Source organism: Cavia porcellus, unplaced genomic scaffold, assembly GCF_034190915.1.
Source record: "Cavia porcellus strain 051 isolate PalLab524CR breed Dunkin Hartley unplaced genomic scaffold, mCavPor4.1 scaffold_28, whole genome shotgun sequence".
Taxonomy (NCBI): domain Eukaryota; kingdom Metazoa; phylum Chordata; class Mammalia; order Rodentia; family Caviidae; genus Cavia; species Cavia porcellus.
Window position 1 is genome coordinate 27,242,526 of NW_026947511.1, and position 22,256 is coordinate 27,264,781.

Below are 22,256 nucleotides of genomic sequence, written 5' to 3' on the forward strand. Positions count from 1 at the left end.
GATCTCAGCATGAGGTCTCCTAAATTGGCTGGCTTTGATCTCCTGGTAAGTGTCTGCCAGATTTCTTGGTAAAATCAGTTTCCCTTTGTAATGAATGGATATCTTGTGGGAAATACTTGGAGACAATGCAAATATCCTGTTCTCTGTCCTGTTTTCTATCTCAAACTGTTAGCTTCTATTCATAATTCTTGCTTCTGGCAGTTACTGATGTGTTTATCAAACAGTCCTATTGCATTTCCACCATCCTCTCCAAACCTACCAATGATACTGGGCCTGGTAAGAGGCTGTCTCTTCTCTACTGCTTGTTTATTTAATTATTTGTTATATCAGTATAAACACAGTTTTATTACTAGTTTTATTCTGTGGATTGTAGCCCATTACTGATAGGTATTTGGAGAATTAAAGAAGACTTCAGTTCTCATCTGCTTTTTGTTTCGTTTCAATACTGGGGGTTGATCACCAGGTCTGCACACTGAGCTACAGCCCAAATTCTTTTTCATTTTGAGACAGGGTCACAAAAGTTGCAGCGTTACCCATGCAGGACTCGACTTTGAGATCTTCTTGCCCCAATTTCCCCAAATGGTGAAATTACAGGCAGGTGGCACCACATTCAGCTGGTTGGGCTTTTTTGGGGTATGTGTTCACTTTTGGGGGCCCTGCTGGGAACCAAACCCAGGGCCTCCTGCTTCCGAAGCACAGGCTCTACCCTAGAGCCACATCCTCACCCAAGTGTAACTGTTTTTACCAGGCTGTCTCAGGCTCCCAGGGATAAAAACAGCCCCCATGGGTGCAGGAAGCCGAGATAGCACTGTGCTGTAGTTTCTGTCGCTGCGGGTACCCAGGCAGAGGCTGAAGAATCTCTTATCGCAGGAAATTCAGGCAGAGTCTATGCACGTCCTGAACGGTGTCTTTTTTGAGACAGTCTCGCTATGCAGTTCAGGCTGGCCTCGAGTTCACTTTGTAGCCCAGGCTGGTCTCCCAACCATCTTCCCACCTCAGCCTCCCGCGTGCTGAGATTACAGTGAATTGTTAAAGGCAGAGTCTTGCCTTAGGTTTGATTCCATTCTGTACCCGCTATGTGTTCTCACGCCAAGCCGAGGCCTCTGTTGGTTGCATGTAATCCAGCTTCTCTGCGTCAGAATTGTTCTTCCCCTATTCCCCAGCTGATGGTTTGAATCCGTTTTGCGAGTAAAATACCTGAGAGGCCTGTAGGAATTCATTGGCGTGAACGTCCAAATGGGGTGGGAGGCCCCTGCGTGCTGCAGCACCTGGCCTCCGTGGAGGTTTAGGGACAGGTACTTGGAGGCTGGAGGGAGGGCTTCCGGATGCTAAGGTGCCTGCCTACCCTTCTGCGCAAGCGCTGTGCTCACAGGCTGCAAAACCAAGTCACCTTTGGTTTATTTTCATTAAAAGCTGTGTACAGTGTTGCATTGATCTTTTCAACTGCCCCGAGTAGTATGATTATAAAATGCAGTGTTCTTAAAAACAAATAGAAATAAAGTTCCATGTTCTTTTTTATTGGATAACACCAATCTTTGGGGAACTATGGAATTCAAAACCTGAACACTTTGGGGCCAGGCAGTGTGTTTTTAGTCTGGCCTTCCCGTCCTTTTTTGATCTTACTTGCCTTTCTTTGGCGGGGCAGCAGGTCCTAGCCAGATCTTCATGTATGCGAGGGAAGCATTTACATGGAGTTTCAGTCCCAGCCCTGAGTGTTCAGTTCTCAACTGTTCACGTTTGCAGCAGGAAACAGATAAAACCAGTGCTAGGAGTGTAGCTCAGTACACTGCACTTGCCTCTGGGGGAAAGGCCCTGGATTCCACCTTCAGCCTGCCAAAAATGGAGTGCGCTTGGCGGTGAATGCCTGTAAACCCCCAGCACGCAGGAGACTGAGGCAGGAAGATCACTATGAAGGTGAGGCCAGCCTGCACTTCATAGTGAGTTCAAGGCCAGCCTGCATTACATAGCCAGATCCATTCTTAGTAGCCCACTCATCTCCTAGTGATTGGCAAATGAAACTAGAGAGGAGGAGCTGGGACTCAGTTGTCACTTTGAAGGACCCAGTAACTTCCTCCACCAGGCACCACCTCATAAAGGTTCCCTAGCCTCCCAGTAGCGCTGAGGCTGGTGACAAGCCTTTAATATAGGCTTTTGGGGAACACCAAAGATCCAAACTAAAATGGGCATAGTGGTGCATAACTGTAATGTCATTACTCTGAGAGGCTGAAGCAGGAGGATTGCAAATTCAAAGGCAGCCTGGACCCTGGACATAAATATATTCATAAAGGTATTAGTAAAACAAAAACAGGGGTATGCTTTTTAAATCAATAGTAGAAACAGCACTAAACAATTTTTATTACAATAATGAGTATCTGTGATGTAGAGACACCATTTAAATAAAAGAGCCTGTGCTGCATTTTTAAAAATCTGGTTCAGTGTTACACTGTCCACAGGAGACCCTCCTATATCAAGGTAGTGTAAAAAGCTAGTGTCAAAGGATGGGGAAAAATACTCAAGAGAAATGTAAGCAAAACTGGACTATTTCTAGTATATTTTGTAAATTTAATATTTATTGCAATGTGAAAATTTCACTTTTCCTTATTTTTTATTTTATGGAAAAAGGTAAGATGAAATTTCGTAACAAAAATAGACAATAGTAACAATAGTTAATGTATTGCATACTGTCACCTTTAATGTAGCTATTCAGAATACCATATGGGCATTAAAGTTTCTCTGGGTTTAGCACAGATACTGACTGGCATTTTCCCCCTTTTCCCCATCTTAGATCTTTTTCCTTCTAAATAATTTCTTCCCATTTCACAATGTATATTGTACAGTTTAGGCCTAAGTTGCTCTTTTAGTTTTTTACACCAGGAAGACAACATGATGTTTGCACATGCAAGTCTGATTTATTTCACTTATGAGTATCATCTCTAGTTGCGTATATTTACCTATAAAAGTTTCAAGTTTATCCATACCATGTGAAAACTTAAACCTGAACCAAGAGCAACACATTTATCATCTCTTACTATAAAAATGTAAGTTTGATGTTAATTTTGTATTTTACTGAAAAAATTTTTTTTGAGACAGGGTCTATGTGGTCCTCCTGCCTCAGCCTTCTGAGTGCCAGGGGTGTGTCATCACACCTGTCTTTTGCTTACTACTGTAGCAAATGTCTCTTCAAACAATGGGTGTTTCCTCAGTTCCCAGGGCCTCAGGGGAGCTAAGGAATCACTCTATTACAGCTATATATTGAGCTCCACGTTTTGTTTCTTTGGTGCTAGCAACTCACCCTAGGGAGTGCTGAGTTTCTCCCTCCTCCAAGTTCCACCATGGAAGATTTTTTTTTTTTTTTTTTTAATTTGTGTGTGTATGTGTGTGTGTGTGTTGGGAAGTTTAAGGTATCCGTACTTTAAGGTTAATTTGTTTGTTTTTTTTTTTTTTCTTTTCTTTTGGTCTTTTTGAGACAATCCCACTATGTTATTCAAGCTAGCCTTGGACTTTGTAGCTCAGGCTGGTCTCCAACTTGAAACAATCCACCTGCCTCAGCCTTCTGAGGGCTGTGATTATAGGAGTGTGCCACCATGCCCCAGCTGGAGTTAAATTTCTTAACAATAATAGCACCCCCTTAATAATGCTTGTGCTAGAGTGGCCAGAATTCCCTATTGTTCTCCAGCATCCTGTCTCAGATTCCCCAGTGCCCCCCACCATAAAACAATTTTGATCTAGATGATGCGCACAAGCTCTGTTTCGCAGGCCTGAAGTCCAGGTTGGTGGAGCTATTTCAGGTGGCTCCCGAGACCTATGGGCTGGTAAGAAGAGATCTGTGCCGAGAGGGTAAGGACGGCGTGGGTTACAATTGAGGCTGGCTGAGAAATGTCCGGTTCCATTATCTGGTCCCTGAGTGAGGAGTAGGCAGTTTGGGGCTGAGCAGGTGAGAGGCCCAGTGAGGAGAGGAGTCTGGGTTGGGAACATGCCTCCCACAGGTAGCTGCCATCTGGCTGGTCGGGAAGTGCAGCCCTGCTTGGCTGCAGGATGAACGGCTCCATGTTCTCTTACCCAGCTACTCTTGGAACGTTTTTTAACCCTCACACCAGAGGGAACCTGAGGTTTTCTAGAGCCCCCAGGTGAAACGGACCTGTATCGGGTGCCAGACACAGCCTTGGAGGATTGTGATTTGCTGTTTACAATGAATGTCTTACCATGATCTTGGATTCTTGCAATTTGAGTCCTGCAACTAAAAAAACTATAATTTTGTTTCATTTTCATTGATTTAAAATTGAAAACTAAGAAATGCAGAGTGTGTCTGTGTGCATGCACATGCGCACATGTGTTTTGTTTTGTTGAGGTGACATAGTTCTCCTTATGTAGCCCAGGCTGGCCTTGAACTTACAGTGACCTTCCTGCTTCAGCCTCCTGAGTGCTGGAATTACAGCTTGGGCCACACTCCTAGCACAATATTTTTGTATAAAATACATTCATTGTTTTAGTGTCTACATCTAACTGTTGAAAATGTAGCATCTGATTTTGAGTGTATTCACTATAAAATATACTGCAAATGTCATAGACTTCATGTTGAAAAAATGAAGTTTTTATCATATTAATTACATGTTGAGATAATATTTCTGATATATTGGTTTAAATTCAATTTTTTTTTTTTTTTGTCTTTTTTTTTTTTCATCCATACCAGGGATCGAACTCACAACCACACACTTGCAAGGCAGGCGATTATGCTGCTGAGCTAAATCCCCAGCCCCCAATTCAGTGTATTTTTAATCTAGGCTTGGTGATGCACACCTGTAATCCTAATACTCTGGAGGCTGGGGCAGGATTGCCATGAGTTATAGGTCAGCTTGGGCTACACAGTGAATAGGGTTTTGAGACAGTTACATTGAATTGTTTAGTTTATTATCTTCCTACCTCAGACTCCCAGAGGGCTAGGTTCAGAGATGTGCACCGCCATACCCACCTTGAATATGGGTCAAGATCATCCGGAGATTCATGGGTATTTGGTGGGTATCGGGGACTATAACTTGCAGCTATAATTGTGTTTTGTTTGAAGATATCCAGTTGGTGACTGAGCTTGGACTTTAAGAAACAGATTATTTTTTCCCCCTGCAATAGTGGGGATTGAACCTAGGGCCTCCCGCTGAGCTACATCTGCAACCCTTAAATTTCTTTTTTTAATTTGGAGACCAGATCTGAAGAAGTCTCCTAGGCTGGGCCTGAATTGCAGTCCTCTTGCCTCAGCCTCCCAGTGCCTGTGACCCACTAAGACCTGCTGGAAAGGCATCTCTGGATGTGGGTATGGAGCCTGAGAGGGCGGGGAGTGGACGACGTTTCTCAGGGCGCAGAGCAGCAGAGTGAACAAGCAGGCAGCATGGGCAGGGAGCTGAAAGGGGCCACCTCTTAGGTGTGAGAAGCCTGATGGAGAGCAGTCCCCACGGCAGCCCACGGGCTTTGGCGGTTTGGTCCTTGGGGACAGCTGCTGGGCAGTGGTAGCGGCGAAAGTCTAATTGCAGGACTGATTAGGATGGCTGGGAGAGGATTGCAGAGGGGCGAAGGGCTGCTGCCTGCTGGTTCTGAGTGATTCTGTTTTCTTAAGATAGGAGAGTTTGTGATTCTTCCATCCTTGGGGAAGGAGGCAGGAGGAGAAGGTTACGGGAACTGGTTCCAGAGCACACTCCGACTCTCCTGTGGGACTGAGCCCACATCTCTGTGTATTCCTAGCAGTGCTGAGCAGATCCAGCGTTAATTTCTCTCTTCCCTGGAGAAACTGTAACTATAGAGACTGCCAACCACTATTGGCACTGTGTAAAGTTCAGACTTCCCGATGTTGCCCCACCAGGAGTTAACTGGCTATCTGATGGCCTTCAGGATGGAATTAGGCAAGGGCCCAGCATTATCTCAGGTCCTGGAGGAGATTCCGGGAGTGGGGGTGGTGAACAGTCTAAAACTTCAGGGAAAAGAGGAGTTGCCAGAGGAAAATTTATCCAGAAGTCTTGAGGCGCATTCCAGTCTTCCCTGTGGAAATGTCCTGGGGTGCAGGACAGTAGCTCAGTGGCTGGTCACTAGCCAAACTCAAAAGCATTCAATCCTGGCACCACAAAGTAAAACCCTAATTCATCAGGAGCCTTAAGTATGAATGAAAGTAAAGCAGATTTGTGAGACTACCTTGATTGACATTGTCTGGTTGAGTTTGGTAATCTGCAATGTGTATGTTTTAAATTCTTTGGCTTTAAAAATTTAATATGGCAGGTGGGTGTGGTGACCATCACCTGTAATCCCAGCATTTAGGAGGCTGAGGCAAAAGGACTGCCATGAATTTGAGGCTAGCATGGCCTACAAAGCAAGACCCTTTCTCAACACCAACACCACCACCACCACCTGCCCCCCCACCACTGAAAAAAAAGAAAATGAAAAAACCCGAAGACAAATGAGAAGCCCAAAAATTTAATATGCAATTCACATTGGGATATTATTTCCAACAAATTTTCACTGGATCCAGGTCTCCTAGCTATATGAAACTGAGAAGTCTGAAGGAAAAGTTAGGCAGAAAGGTAGAGTACATGGGGGTTACCCCTAGATGTGAGGCACAGTAAAGTCCAAGGAAAACTTGGCACTCAAATAAGCTGTGACTGAATCCTCAACTATCTTTGGCGTAAATCTGCTCACTTAATACCTGTGTGTGAGCCCCATACCAATACAGATTTTTGAAATAAGGTGAGGATATTTTGAACAACAAGGCTGCACTACCAAAATAGAAAAATAAAGGCAGAGCGAAAGGGTCAGAAAGATAACTCCCTGGATCTGAGACTAGGAGCCAGGAAAAGAGTGGTGTTCTTTTGACATTCAAAGCTCACAAGATGACCTTTGTGAACCCTCAGTGAGTATCAGTAACTAATGGAATGTCCTGGAAATGTTAATGCGTATTATTTTCTCCTTAGTCACACCTGCTGCACAGTCCTGAGGGATGAACACCCAGCTTGGGAGAGGCCTTTGTTTGAGGGCCCTCGGTCTAGCCTGGCTGAGTCAGAAGCTCCTTATCAGGAGAATGCAAATACACCCTGGAGAGCTCAGGACAGGATTCTTGTAAAAGGCTCACAAAGACCCCTAGCAAGTAATAAAAGCTCAAAGCATAAACACTAGCTCCTAATAAATATTCATAGATGTGGACACTAGTACTTAGGCTTTTTATATGAAGGACCTAAACCTAATCCTAAAAAGAAAGAACGAGTTATATGCATTTTTCCTTTAAGTAGTTTACCTTTATATGTAGTAAGATTGATTGTAATCTTGCCTTTGGGAGGCTGAGGCAGGAGGACTGCCCTGAGTTCTGGGCTACATAGAAAGACCCTGAGAGAAAGGAAGAAAGAAAAACAGAAAGAAAGAGGATGGAAGGTATTTAAGTGCTTAAACAGAAGCCAGATGTGCAGGGTGATGGGCTGGCTCTGCTTCAGAACTCTCCAGAAGGTGGCTTCATGGACACAGCAACCACAGGGCCCAGAGCTGTGAGCACAAGCCCGTGTTGCCTGTGAGAATTCCCATCCCCGAGTCTAGGATAAGCACATTGAGTCTGTGGTAGTCAAGGAATGACTGAATTTGGCAGTTGGGAACTCAGATGTGTCTGTAATTCTAGTACTCAGGCCAGGGTTGGAGAACCACTGAGAGTCCGAGGCCGGCCTGAGCTGTGAGACCCTGTCTTGATAAACAAACCCTCAATTGAAATCTGGATACTTGAATTAAAAGGAAATAATGAGGTAAATTGGAGGGTGATTACTGGGAGCTTATTTCTGATGTGAAAGGTGTTTTCTCATTGACTGAGGTGTGAAATTGTGTGGGCTCATAGCTTCAGGGGAAAAGAACCAAAGTTAGGCTGGAGAAGTTTAGCTTTTCAGATTGGTAGTGACTCCAAACTTTTTCTTTCTTTCTTTCTTTCTATCTGTCTGTCCATCTGTCTGTCTGAGAGTCTCACTATACAGTTCACGCTGGCCTGCAACTCACTAGACTTGCCTTGAACTGACAGTGATCTCCCTGCCTCAGCCTCCTGAGTGCTGGTATTACAGGCATGCGCTATCACGCCCAGCTACCAAACATCTTCTGAACCCATAGGAAATTCACATTTTTAAAAATTATATTTTTAAAGATAATGTACTAGGATTATTATAGGTGTGTGTGCTCGCCGCACCCAGCACACTTTAAAATTAAATGGAGGAGGCTGTCTTCCCTCCCTCCATCTCAGGTCAGGGTTAAAACAGGGAAGGTTTGCTTTGTGTTCTTAAAAATTTGTGGCTAAGTGAGGGTGGAGTTCTTGTTGGATGTATAGTGGAAAAATCAGAGTAAAGAAGAAAGCAGTTTGAAGTTTGGTGAGTGTGGGAATCTGACGTCTCGCTCTGATTCTCCACAGAACAAGATGGGAAGAGCCACCAGGCCTTCCCCACCAAAGTAAGGTGATAGGATGGGGGCCCCTGGCAGTCTTTGGCTCTGGCTTTCTGTCAGGTTTTGGTTTTTTTATGTTTTCAATCTCTTTTGAGACAAGGTCTCACTGTGTAGCTCAGGCTGGCCTTGAACTCTTGGCAATCCTGCCTCAGCCTCTGGAGTGCTGTGATTAAAGGTGTGCACCACCACACTGTTACGAGTTTTACAGTTGGTCAGCGGGTGGTTATAGGTAGAATGGAGTAAGAGACCAGAGACAAAGTTCAAAGAATATTAGGACACAAGACTTTCTATAGTGGCCATTAACTTTTTCCACTAAAAAAGAGGAAAGAAAAGTTGGTCCAGGGATTGCTCATGGAAAATAAGATGCAGTCATGTAGGCTGGCTATGAAAGAGATTCTTCTTTGTTTGTTTGTTTGTTTATTGTTCTTGGTTTTGTCTTATTTCAAAATTCTCTGGCTCCTTTGGTAGGCAGCTGATTCGTCTTTTCTTTCTTTTTTTTTTCAAGTCTGGTCTTGTTTTTTGTTGTTTTTTCAGAGCAGGGTCTCACTACATAGTTCAGGTTGGCCTTGAACTTGTAGCACTCCTGTCTCCCCTCCCAAGTATGGGGACCGGACTGTTGTGCAGAACACCCATCCCCCTGCTTCTGCTGGGTCAGCTGCTGGGATACAGTACGGCCCCTGTCACCACAATGAACCTCAGCACTGCTAGATGTCTTCACTAAACACTCTGTCTTCATGTTGAGGACACAGGTGCATAATTCCGAAATAAATTTATTATTTTAGTTTTGGTTTTTTGACCTCAAAGCAATCCCAAGTGCTGTGACAACAGATGTGTATCAGCCATGATGCCCAGCGACTGAGGGTCACTACTGAAGGGACATAAATATCTCTGGGATTCTCTGTGTCCCATTCTGTGTTAAGAGTTTATGACATTATGTTTTTTTTCCCTTTTTCTATGTGTGGTACATGCTTCTCTCATTCCTTGGGATTCAACCCACAGTCTTGGCACTAAGCTGTATCACTAGTTTGTTTGCCTGCCTACCTGATTTCTTTCTTTACAGACAGGGTTTTTTTTTTTTTGGAGGGAGGGTTTATCTTTTTGAGGCCCTTTCAATGTGCAGTTCAGGCTGCCCTTGAACTCACTTTGTAGCCCAGGCTTGCTTACAACTCACAGCTATCCTCCTGCCTCAGCCTCCTGGAATGCTGAGATTACAGGTGTGCGCCACCACACCTGGCATTGTTCAGGCTGCACTCAAACTTGTGATCTTCCCACTTCAAGCCTCCCCAAGTGCAAGAGTTACAGGCATGTGCTACCACGTTTAGCTTTTTTTTTCAATTGCAGTGCCGGGAATTGAAACCAGGGCCTCATGCATGCTGGGAAACGCTTCACCACTGAGCTAGATCCCCAGTTCTTTCATAAAATTTTTTTCTGAGACAAGGTCTCCCTAAATTGTCCAAGCCAGTCTCAAACCTGAGACCCCCTTGTCTCAGTCATCTAGGTACCTGGAATTACAGGTGTGCACCACACTGAAACCCCCGCTCCTTTATTTTAAGGACATGATATACAGCTGAAAGCCAGGGATGACGGTGTGAGCTTGCAGTCCCCGCACTCTGGGGGATGGAGGCAGGATTGCACATTTCAGTCTAGTGTAGAGAATTTAGGGTCTTAGTGAGACCCTGCCTCAAAACAAAATATGAAAAAAGGGCTGGAGGTATAGCTCAATGTGAAGTTCCTAGGTTCAGTCCTCAGCATACAAGCATACACATGGATGCAGCATACAACTGAGTAACAAATTTCAGCTTATTTTGTTTTTCTGTTTGTTGTTGTTTTGAGACAAAGTTCTGCTAGGTAGTCAGTCCAGCCTGGTTTCAAATCCTGTGTTCCTGTTTCAGCCTCCTGAGTGCTGGGATTTCAGGCATGCACCACTGAGCCTGCGTAGCTGTTATGAAGCTTGTTGATTAAAGGAAATTCCCTCAGAGCATACTGTCTCCATCTAGACTGATACAAAATTCTTCAGAGAACCTCGAGTTCTCCATAGAGGAGCATGTATGCAACTCCAGTGCTCTAGACTGCATTTCTATAGAATTAAAAGCATGAATTGCAACCCTCAAACTCTCCCTTTCTTCAATACCATTTTCCAGTGGTAACTACTACTGACATTTTAGTTTTATCCTCTCAGATTTTCTTTTGCACTAGACAGATGTTTCTGTGTCTTAAATCAATAAGGACCACAGGCTCACATTGCAGTGCGCTGGCCACATTAGGGACAGACATTCCCCATTACAAATATTAAGTTGCATTTCAGTTTTTAAAAGTACATTTTCACGTCTTTATGTCACTTGGGAAGTGGCAAGTTGCCATTTTCTTTTGCTTGTCTTCTAGAGAGCTGAACACTTAACCATTTGGATTTCTATGTAGGTGGGTTATTTCTTTTTATTCTTCTGTTGAGACTGCAGTAGAGACTCACACAGTTCACATTAGTAATAGTAACCTTTTACATGAGCTGTGAATGTTTTTTTTTAATCCCCTCTGATTCTGCCAATTGAACCCATGGTCTGTGCATTGAGCAACATCCTCACCCTTTTTTATGTTTGAAGACAGAATCTCACTAAATTGCTTAGGCTAGGTCTGAATCTCAGTCTCCCAGAAGCTTAGGATTATAGGTGTGCACCATATTAGGCATTTGCTTTTCTTATATTTTGACTCTGTGTACATGTGTGATACAGAGTTATATGAAGGTCACATTTAAGTGTCCGTAAATAGTGTGTTATTGGAACATGACCACACTAATTTGTTTGCAAACTGTCTGTGGCTACTTGCTTAATAAAATGGTAATACTTGTGACAGGGATGTACAGCCCACAAAACCCACAATATTTTATTCTCTGTCCTTTTACAGAAAAATAATTTGCTAAGCCTAGTTATAATAATAAACACTGTCTTATTTTGGCAACTTGATTGTTTAATTTTAAACAGCCTTCCATGTGAAGAAATCCTTTTTACCAAAATAAAAAAAAATAATTTTAATGTTCATTAAAAAATAATTGCTTTGCCCAGAATTCTTACAACTCTTTGTGTTGAAATTATCTATTATTTTTGTTGCTAAAGCTGGGTCAGACTTTCTAGTGGGTTATGGGTATGGGTATGGGTGTGGCTTGATCCAACGCCAGGGCCTCAGGCATGCTAAGCAAAGTGCTCTACTACTGAGCTGCATCTCCGGCCCTTTTTGATTTTGACTTTATCTGTTGTCTCCATAGGTTCCCTTGCCTGAGTTTAAACTTGCCCTCCTGCTTCCTTGGCCTCCTGGGGTGGCAAGATTACATTTGTGTACCACTCTGCCCAGTTTATATCATTATTAAACAACTGAATCTTTATTTTTATAAATGCTAGGGTTTTCTACTTTTGTTTTTGTTTTGTAGTAATGGGGACTGAACCCAGGGAGTGCTGACCTATATCCCCGAACCTTTTTCCCCCCTTTGGTTTTGAAGCAAGGTCTCAGAAATTGCCCAGGCTGGCATCTACATTGCAGTCCTCCTGGCTCAGCCTCCTGAGTGCTAGGATTACAGGCATGTGCCATCACGATCAGCCGCTTAAATTTTTTTTTATATAGTTTTTTTTTTTTTTTTTTGGCCTTTTTCCTTTTTATCGGATCCGGGGATTGAACTCACGACTCCCTGCTTGCAAGGCAGGCGCTTATACTGCTGAGCTAAATCTCCAGTCCTCAGCTGCCTAAATTTTAAAAAATTTATTACAGTGAAAGATATTGCCCTGACTCTTAGAAATTTTTCTCCTCTCTTCGAACAAACCTATCCCATTGTTCTTGCCACTTTCTGGACATCTTTCCTGTGTGTCTTCTCATCCATGCTTCAGTATTCTGAATTGACTCAAAGTACTTATGGAAATTTATGTCAAAAACATTACAGTGTGCTTTCATCTACCATTTTCACTGGATATGACACCATGTGACTTCTTCATTTTGGCTCTTCCTCAAAGTCAGAATGACCATGAAAGATAAACTATTCAATTGGTTCAAGATCCTGGGGCGACCAGGACAAGGCAACTGAAGACACTTAGAAAAAAGTTTCTAGAACTGCTCCAGGAAGTAGTCAGAATGATAGTGTGTTCAAAGGTGGGGTGGGGTAGTGTACTTTTTATTTTTCAAAGAAAATTATTTTTAGGCTGCACATGGTGGTACATACCTATAATCCCAGTACTTGGGAGGCTGAGGCAAGATTGCTTCAAGTTTGCGTAAAGTCTGGGCTACAAAGTGAGTTCAAAGTCACCCCTGAAGTGCATAGTGAAACCCTATCTAAAAAAAAAAAAAAATCATTTTGTTTATCTCTTTTTTCTTCTATGTAGTTCAGGCCGGCCTTCGGCTCACTTTGTAGCCCAGGCTGGTCTCCAAAGAAAATGATTTTTATTGTTATGTTTTAGGTATACATAACGATTAAATTCATTATAGGGAATTTGTACCTGTACATGATATAACTTGATTCTTTTTTCCCCCCATTCTCCTACTCTCCCTTTAAATCCTCTTCCTTCTTATTTTTTCCCTTCCTTATTTACAAAAGCCTTGTTTCCATTTTTTCCTTTTCTCATTACTTTTCCTTTCCTTCTTTTGTGGGGGAGAGTCATTTTTAAAGGAAGTCAATAGCAATGTGTCTTTCTCTTTTTTTTTTTGGCTGGGTGTGCTCATGCACACCTGTAATTCCAGTATTCAGGAGGCTGAGGCAGGTGGATTGTTGAAGGTTTAAGGCTAGTCTGGACTACATAGTGAAACTCTTATCTCAAAAAGAAAAAATTTAAACATGCACCGAATTTTTTATCATGCCCCCATATGTACACTTTATCACCTAGTATGTGTGTGTGTGTCCAATAAAAGCACTAGCACATTATAGCTGTATACTTACGTTAGCTGAAACCTAAAAATAAATGAAAACTCCCATCTCAGTAGAATAGATTAAGAGAGAACTGATCACCAAGTATCAACGGACCAAGATAGACCTCTTTCACAACTGTAATTTCCAGACAGAGAAGTTGGTTTTGAAAATAAGCATGAGAGGGCCAGGGATTTAGCTCAGTGGCATAAGTGCCTGCCTTCCAAGCTCAAGGTCATGAGATCAATCCCCGCCCCCCCCCCCAAAAAAAAAGCATGAGAAATCTATAATGTTAGATTCTGGGACAGTGGCTACCCCTCCACTTGTGAACAGAACACAGGAGTTTATGCTGTGATCTGGGTACACAAGAATTCATTTGGCAGAAACTCAACAAACTATACAATTGGGATTTGTGCACTTTGTGTATACGTGCTGTACTTCAGTAGAATTCATGTTTAAATGATAGATATTGCCTACTTAATGATTCTGATGTAAAAAATATCCAAGCCTGGAGGCACACACCTATAATTCCAGCTATTGGGAAACTAAAGCAGGAGAATCTGCAAGTTCAAGGCCAACATGGACTATATAGCGAGACCCTGTCTCAAAAAACAAAAACCACCCCCCCCACCAATTTTTTTTCTTACATTAACTTGGGAAAACAATGAGTAGACCAAAATACCAATAAGTGTAGGATTCAAATAGGTTCTCCTCATTTTCCTTTTATTCTATACTTCACTTTTTAGTATTTTTTTGAATTCTCAAAAAATATTGAATTTGAAAAAATAAATGTTCTGGGTTGAATCCGCAGACTTCACATTTATTCAATTGCTACTCAACTTAGTTTCTATGATTCTTATTTGGATATTTAAGTAGATGAGTGATTTCTGGATTTATTTTACAGGCAGATTTTGACAACAAACCAGTAAATGGCCTCAAGTCAGAATCCATGGAATACAGTAGCGGTGGTCATGGGGAAGAACAAAGATTGGAACTCAACACACAGCCTCTTGAAAATGTAACAAAAAATGAAGAAAAGATGACAGGTATCGAGGTAGAGAAGTGGACGCAGAACAAGAAATCACATTTAGCTGAACATGTCAATGGGGACTTCAGTGCAAATGTCACCAAAACTGAAAAATCAAAACAGCCTGCAGATGACAAGAAACAAACGAAGCCTGCAAAATTGTTTGCACAAACAGTAAAAAATGGCATTAAAAATGTACCCTGTTTATCAGCTGAAGCAAATGTACCATTTAACAAATTCAGTATTGAAGAATTTGGCAAGGCGCTGGGAAACCATCCCTACAAACTCCTGAAAGACACTGCGAACCATAATAATGCCATGAGCTCCACAGTCTCTAGTACAAGCTCTGATCACCTCAAGGACAAGAGGAACATCTTTGTCTTCCAAAAGCCTGGCTTTAATTGCAAATCCGAAGATTCTCCAAACTTGAACAGTCAGTTACATACACACAGTAAAGGTGACCAGCCTAAAGTCCCCGAGGACAGAGTGACTAAAGAGCTGAGAGATGACTCCACCATGCAGCCCACTCTCCTCTCCCTCATGAAAGACCGGAGGTTAACTTTGGAGCAAGTGGTCGCCATCGAGGCCCTGACGCAACTCTCCGAAGCCCCATCAGAGAACACCTCACCATCCAAGTCACAGAAGGAAGAAGAGACAGTTCAGAAAACAGCTAGTTTGCTTAACAGTTGCAAAGCCATCCTCTATTCTGTAAGAAAAGACCTACGAGACCCAAACTGCCACAGAGAGCCACAAAGCATTCCTCAGTGTCCATCTTTGGAAAAGCAAAGTTTGCGCCCCACAGCGGTGTTCAATGGCCACAACACCCTGCCCAAGCCGCAGATCGGCCCTGCTGCTAACCAGGTACCCACAAAGCCACCTGAACACTCAAAAGTCAAAAATTCTGTATCTCTTTTAATACCAAAATCCCATTCATCAAAAATCAATACTAGTAAAAGTGTCACCAGAAGTAGGGATGGTCTTGATGGTTCTCAGAGTTTGTATCAGTTGTCACCAGCAAGTAATAAATTGGGATACTGTAATCAAATGCTGGACAATAACAAAAATTTGAATTCCAAGGAAGATTCATTAAGTCAGGACACATCTTACAGCCAAATCGAGGAAGATGTTGCAACACAATTAACACAACTTGCATCAATAATTAAATGCAATTATATAAAAGCAGAGGACAATAATGTCGAGAGTCCACCAACAAGCCTTGTCACCCATAATACACAGCAAAAGCATAATCAGGAGAAGGGTACCATGCCACAGAAGCCATCTCCAAATAGACAAAGCAATCATGGCTTATTGGTAGCAAAGCAAAAGAACACAACCCAAAAAAAGGCCAAGTCTATCCCAACAAGAGATCGGCGGAAGAAGAAGCCTGCCATCGTAACCTGTCAAGAAAATGATCAGAAGCAGCAGGAGCGGTTGTCCTATCAGTATAGTAAGTTACATGACATTTGGATTGCATCCAAATTTCAAAGATTTGGTCAGTTTGGTCCACATGATTTTCCTCTTCTTTTGGGAAAAATTCCTCCTTTATCCAAAGTTTTGAAACCATTGGCTCAAACCAGTACAACCCTACAACACAAGAAATTATTTCCTCCCCTCAGTCAGATCAAATTTGAGCGAAACTCTGAATTAGCGCAGGAGAAGACGGTGAAAGTTGAACCATTGGATTCGCTTCCAGTGTTTCATGTTGAGACGAATTCTCACAGGCAGGTGTATGCAGATAAAGCCCCCATTTCTCAGGTACCAGCAACAGTCAACGGCAACCTGAAAGCTCACCCTTTGCCCGCCCCCTCCTGTCTACCTAACCAGTGTGCTAACCTGGTGGCCGGCAGTGACCAAACACGGTTTCCACAGGATGCCCAAGAGCACCTCGTGCCACAGAGACTGGCAGCACCACCCGCCGTCTCCCCCGAGATCCCCTTGCCAGACCCTGCACAAATTCTCAGGAACGTGAACGTAGTGAGTTCAGGCGGAATTACAGTGGTTTCCACAAAAAGTGAAGAGGAAGTCTGTTCACCTGGTATTGGCACATCTGAATTTTCCCCTATAGACAGTGCACAGAACAGTTTTCACCATTATGCCATGAAGTTCCTCAGTGACCCTGCCAAAAACTTACTGGCTGCCACAAAAGATACGGAAGTGCCATCCTGCGACTGTCCTGGTAAGTGCCTGGGTGGATTTGTTCTTTCACCTGCATGAATGACAGAATCAAGTTGTGATTCATCTTTTGTGGTATTTTTACCCCATTCTTATTCTAGCTAAGACAGACTAAGTAATTCTTTACGCATTTTTTCTGGTGGATCTTTATTCATTCTACTCAGATAAATGGAAATTTCATCTCATAATTTGGAAAAACAAAGGTAAATTTTTTTTGGTGGAAAATAGCTGATTTGTCTCAGAGCAGCCGGTCTCAAATTATATATTGTTATAGTGAAAGGATGAACTCTACTAATACTTCATTATCCTTGTATGTGAAAAGAATTTTAAGCTATTAGGATTTTGGTAAAAATGTTTAATTGCAATAGAAAATGTATAGAGACTCTAAAACATGTGCACAATTCAGCAAACAATCATAGACAGTATATAATTTTCATACCAGAGCTAGAACAGTGCCTTGGGTTTTTGGTTTTATTTTGTTTTTAATACCAGCATGAGTTTGAGGCCAGCCTAGGATACATAGTAAGTTTAAGACCATCTGTGACTATGCCTCAAAAAAGAAATAAATGATTTACTTTCAACAAAACAACAAATAGGTTTTGTGTTAACGGGTGAGTCACGGGCCAATTTGTGACTGATGTATTTGTTTGTTTTTTTTAGAAGTGAGTGAGAGAACACCTAGAACTAACAACTAGTTTTATCTGTTCTTAAAAGCCTCATCTATTATTATACTATTATACAGTTGTAGTATGGGATTTATAGTTTATAGGCTTAATAATTTAAAGCCTCACTAAAATATGGCCCAAATCATAAAAAATTCAAGATTTGATTTGAACAAGTCTTGGTCTTTTTGTCTGTAAGTTGGTGGTTCATTGAAACACTCCAGGCACCAAGGACTGACCTTTAGGGGAGGATCACAGCATTTGCGAAAGGTGATGGGGAGATGAATTGGGGAAGTGAGTTCTTAGGCCAGAGATAGAAGCAGGAGCAAGGATAATGGTTTTTACTATATGTCATGCACTACACTGAGCCTTTGGCTTGCTGTGTGCAAGGGAGGGCTTATTATGCCTAGTATCCCTGGGTTACAAATAAAGAAACTGAGACACAGATGCTCACAGCCAGTATGAGACTGGGAGATAGGTATTCTGTGCTTGTAACCTCTACTCTCTGTTGCTTCCAAACTCTGAAGTCTAGCCAGGCAGAACAACTGCCTGAAATCCTTGTGCTCTAGGAAGCTGAGGCAGGAGGATCACAAGTTTGAGCCCAGAATGAGAGACTCTGAGAACCTGTCTCAAAATTTTAAAAAGGGCTGGGGACATAGCTCAGTGCAGAGGCCCAGGGTTCGGTTCCTATGTACTCCCACCACTACTAAATCAAAGATCCTTTCCTCATTCCAGATAACTAGTTCCATTGGGTAGGAGGTAGGACAGCTAGGTTCTGAGATGATCAGATTTGTGTAATATACCCAGAATGGTTTTATACACTGTCAGTTACGTGTCTTTAATCGTGAAATGTGAGGTTACTGTGCTCATGTGAAAGACAGAAATTTAAAGACACACCTAGAAATCACCTCTCTCCCCCAGAAGCCTCATATTCAAGGACTGAGGCATTCTGGAGTGTGTATTGTGTTCTAGCAAAACCGAAAAATCAATCTTACCCATCTTGGTGTTCCTCAAATTTAGCACTGTCGGCATTGTAGACCCAGTGATTCTCTGTGCATGGGAGGGGAGGTGTGCCACCCCAACCTCTACCCACTATGTGCTAGTAGTACTGCACACACAGCCTACTGCAGTGTCATGACTTGAGGAGGCCTTCAGGTGTTGTCAGATGTCCCTAGGTTGATGTCAGCCCCACTGTGGAGCACCAGTACAATACCAATGCTGTATGCCACCAAATAGTTTAAATTGCTTTAAGAGCCCTTGATTCAGAAGCCTCAGAAACACAGTAAGTTTCTACTGTGCTGTGTTTTATCTCTACTCAGAATGATTAATGAGGTTGTTGTAGCCTGAGCATAGCTGGAAATGCCTAAAATACAGATGATAAAGGTACTTGTTTTTCAAGTAATGTGTCATTCTGGTTCACAAACCCTCCAATGGTATAGAAATAATAGACATCTTGCCATTGTCTTCCCCTTCTTTCAAGAAAAGCCCCTCTCACACTTTTCCATATGAGTAAATACAGTCTTTTATAACAGTATTTTTGCAATACAATCAGTATATGACCAGCATTTTTATAGATCCATGCCTGTGAGCACTTTAGAGGCTGAAGCAGGAAGATCAAGTCAAGCCTGGGCTACACAGTGAATTCAAGGTCAGCCTGAATTACATAGCAAGTCTCTCTCAAAAAACCAAAAATATTTTCTAAAAAAACTTTTTGACTCACTAGATAAAACAGTATTTTCACAACTTTGCCTCTTCAGCTTAGTGAAATTCTAGATTTAAACTATTTCAGGAACTTTCTGGTATTCCACTATATAAACTGCCTGTAATTTATATGTTTTCACTTTTTGACATCTTAAGATTGCTCGTCTTTTTTGATGCTACAAGTAATTGTAACAACGAACATTCTTGTATATTTACATTATAAATATATAATTGTACAAGTACACAGTAAAATAAATTCTCAACAGTGAAATTTCTGGGCTCAATTTTAGTAGAATTCTGCGGCCAAACTTTTCACATCTGTTGGTCTTGGATAAGTTAATTTGTACCTCAGTGATAACCAAAATTTGAAGCAGGAGATAAGAAAATAAACATGACCCATATCTTAAAATATTTTTTTCCCCTCTGATTCTTGGGAGGTAGAATTAGGAGGAGGAAGGCAAATTACATTAAGGACCTATTGTCCTTGTCTTGAGTTATCAAAGTTAAGCAAAACCTTGTCAATATTCATTGTTCTAAAATATTTTTTTTTAATTTAAAAAATAAAAATAGCTCTTCTGGTGCTGGGGATTTAGCTCAGGAGCATAAATGCCCACCTGGCAAGCGCGAGGTCATGAGTTTGATCCCCCGTACCAGAAAAAAATAAAAATAGCTCTTCCTTGCCCCTATGCACTTTTGTAAAGCTTTGGGTCTAATAATCTTGTTCCTTCCACAGATCGAGGGATACAAAAAGACAAAGGCCCATATTATACACACCTGGGGGCAGGACCAAGTGTTGCTGCTGTCAGGGAAATCATGGAGACTAGGTGAGGAGATGCGCGTCCCTGTTAAAACCCTTCTTTATCATGAACCTGACCCTGCAGAGCGAGTCTCTCTGGGGATGGTGTGACCCGGATGGAGAAAAAAGCCTGCAGGCGCTGCACCCGCCTTTCTCAGGGCGCAGGCGCAGAAGCAGGCGCAGGCGCAGGCGCAGGAGTGGCCGCGTCTTGGCGAGGCTAGTCTCCAAACTGCTTAGGAACCTTACTTATATATTTGATCATCTAATGGGAGAGACTGTTCAGATCCCGCCCCACCCCCCTGCGAATCACATAATCCCCTACTCGTCCTGAAGCCAGGCTGTTTTTAAAAGTGATCTTTAAAGAGAGTAAACTAAACTGGATAACAAAAATAACGGTCACACAAAAGCAAGTTAACCAAAGGAAATGTCGAAGAGTGTTTCCTTTTTTTGAACTCGTGTTCACTTCTGTGATGTGCACGTAGATGTTAAAAGCTACATGTGATGAGGCTGGATGGCGATTGACGAGCGCGTTCTTTCCCTGTCTTTTATACTCAGGTGCGGCCACAAAGGAAAGGCAGTAAGGATAGAAAAACTTGTGTACACAGGAAAAGAAGGAAAAAGTTCTCAGGGGTGTCCCGTCGCTAAGAAGGTAAGTACCGTGTTGGTAAAGGTTGGTAAATATTTAAGTTATAAATGAAATGAGTCCACAGGTTAAGTAATAAATGAAAATGTGCACTAGAAAAATAGCTGCTGTCAGGAGACTGAGGCAGGAGGATTGTTGCGAGTTCAAGGCCAGTCTGGGCTCCCTAGTGAGTTCAAGACAGTCCGGAACTACATAATGAGACTTTTGCTCTAAAACTTAAAAAAGAAGAAGAAAAAACCACTCTTGTGGGCACATAACAAGAAAGCAATCTGCCCTTATCTGGATTTTGGATTTCAGTGCAGGTTTACATCTTTAAAATGTTTAAAATAGGTGTTGTTTTTGTTTTAAACACTGAAACGGTATATAGTTACAAGTGTTAGTTATTTCTTTTCAAATTTATTTCCTTAGAGTATCTCAGATACATAATTATATAATTGGTTGCAATATATTTATTTCCCCCTTTAAATTCCATCCCATGAGTTTCTCCTTCCCTTCATCTACAGTTAGGGAGTCCAACAGACTGGCTCCTGTTTTTGCTGCCATGGTGCCATATTGTCTCAAGTCTCTGTACATCCCTCTGGGAAGGGATGTTTGCATTGGGATTTGGATAAGCAGGTGTGGTGGCAGGTACCTGTAGTCACAGCTATTCAAGATGCTGAGGCCGGAGGATCCCTTGTGCCCATGAATTTGAGCCCAGATGGGCAACAGAGACCTCATCTCAAAAAGAGACAGAGATGAACAACAAAAAGGACCAAAGTTTGCAAAATAGTGGTCCAGAGTAGAGAAACATCAAGTACAAAGGTTAGGGGAACAGGAAGGGGTGATTGTTTTGCTTTGTTTTGTTTCAACAGCACAAGTTTGTTTGTTTTTTAAAGACAGAGTATCTTAATGTAGCCCAGGCTGGCCTCAAAGTCAAGGTGATCTTTCTGCCTCAGCCTCCCAGGTGCTGGGATTACAAGTGTACAATTCCTGGCACAATACACTTTCTTTTTTGTAAGTGTACCACAGTGATTGTGATGAGATGTATACACATGATAATAACTTTCAAATCATTCAAGAAGCATGGTACTTATATAGACTCAAATAACCAATAACCAGAAAACTTCTGCAATAAAATTAGTATCTATGAGTTTTCTTTATGGACTATTTTGCAGGCAACAGGAGAAAGTTACTTTTTAGGGAATAATGTATTTGGAGATACACTGTGTATCTGTCTGTAGTAGAGACAAAGCCACACCATGTTAAATCTGGTTATTACTACAAAGTCTTGACCAGTGATCAAAATTATGATATTTGATCCTAAAAATTTAACCCACATGAAATTACTTTTTAGATAGTAACTGTACTGTTGAGTAATTATTTCAGTAACATTTTTTTCTTTTGACTTTCTGTAAACTGACCAAAAAGAATTTTATTTTATTTATATACATATATATATATATATATATATATATATTTTTTTTTTTTTTTTTTTTTTTTTTTTTTTTTTTTTTTTTAAAAGACAGGGCTTCACTATGTAGTGAAGGCTAACCTTCAACTCACTAGCTGAGGCTGGTCTCAAACTTGTGATCCTCCTACCTCAGCCTCCTGAGAGCTGGGATTATAGGTGTGTACCACCACAACCAGCCTAAAGGGTGTATATTTGAAAAATAATATCAGAGCCAGGTGTAGAGATGTATACCTGTCAACACCAGTGGAAGTTGAGGCAAGAGGATCACAAATTTAAGTCTAGCTTGGGCAGTTAAATGACTTAGTAAAACCCTGTCTCAAAATATTTTTTAAAAAATTTTTAAAAGGCTGGGAATGTTGTTCAGTGAGATCTCCCTACCCCACTTTCAATCAGTATTGTTCATTATGGAATATATCATTTAAAAAGTCATATAAGTGTACAATTTGTTTACTTTTGTAAAATGAATATCATATTTGTAAAACAACTACCC

General features: G+C 41.8%; 1 protein-coding gene and 1 long non-coding RNA gene across 4 annotated transcripts in view; one reads left to right on the plus strand and one right to left on the minus strand.

Annotated features, from left to right (window-relative positions):
* Positions 1-19,816, minus strand: part of LOC134473862 (uncharacterized) — a 28,592-nt gene extending 8,776 nt beyond the window's left edge. Inside the window, exons 1-2 of the long non-coding RNA XR_010044322.1 lie at positions 19,652-19,816; positions 16,474-16,548 (exon numbers count right to left, since the gene is read on the minus strand). This is a non-coding gene — a long non-coding RNA (uncharacterized LOC134473862). The remainder of the gene's footprint in view (positions 1-16,473; positions 16,549-19,651) is intronic.
* The window catches only part of Tet1 (tet methylcytosine dioxygenase 1), a 98,223-nt gene that overhangs the window by 35,853 nt on the left and 40,114 nt on the right, over positions 1-22,256 (plus strand). For all 3 annotated transcript variants that reach the window (XR_010044320.1, XM_013156854.3, XM_063239603.1), the window contains exons 3-5: positions 14,220-16,518; positions 19,611-19,701; positions 20,229-20,322. Coding sequence is in view for 2 of the 3 variants with exons in the window: in XM_013156854.3 (XP_013012308.1) it covers positions 14,220-16,518; positions 19,611-19,701; positions 20,229-20,322 (2,484 nt within the window). In the remaining variant the exon portion in view is untranslated. The remainder of the gene's footprint in view (positions 1-14,219; positions 16,519-19,610; positions 19,702-20,228; positions 20,323-22,256) is intronic.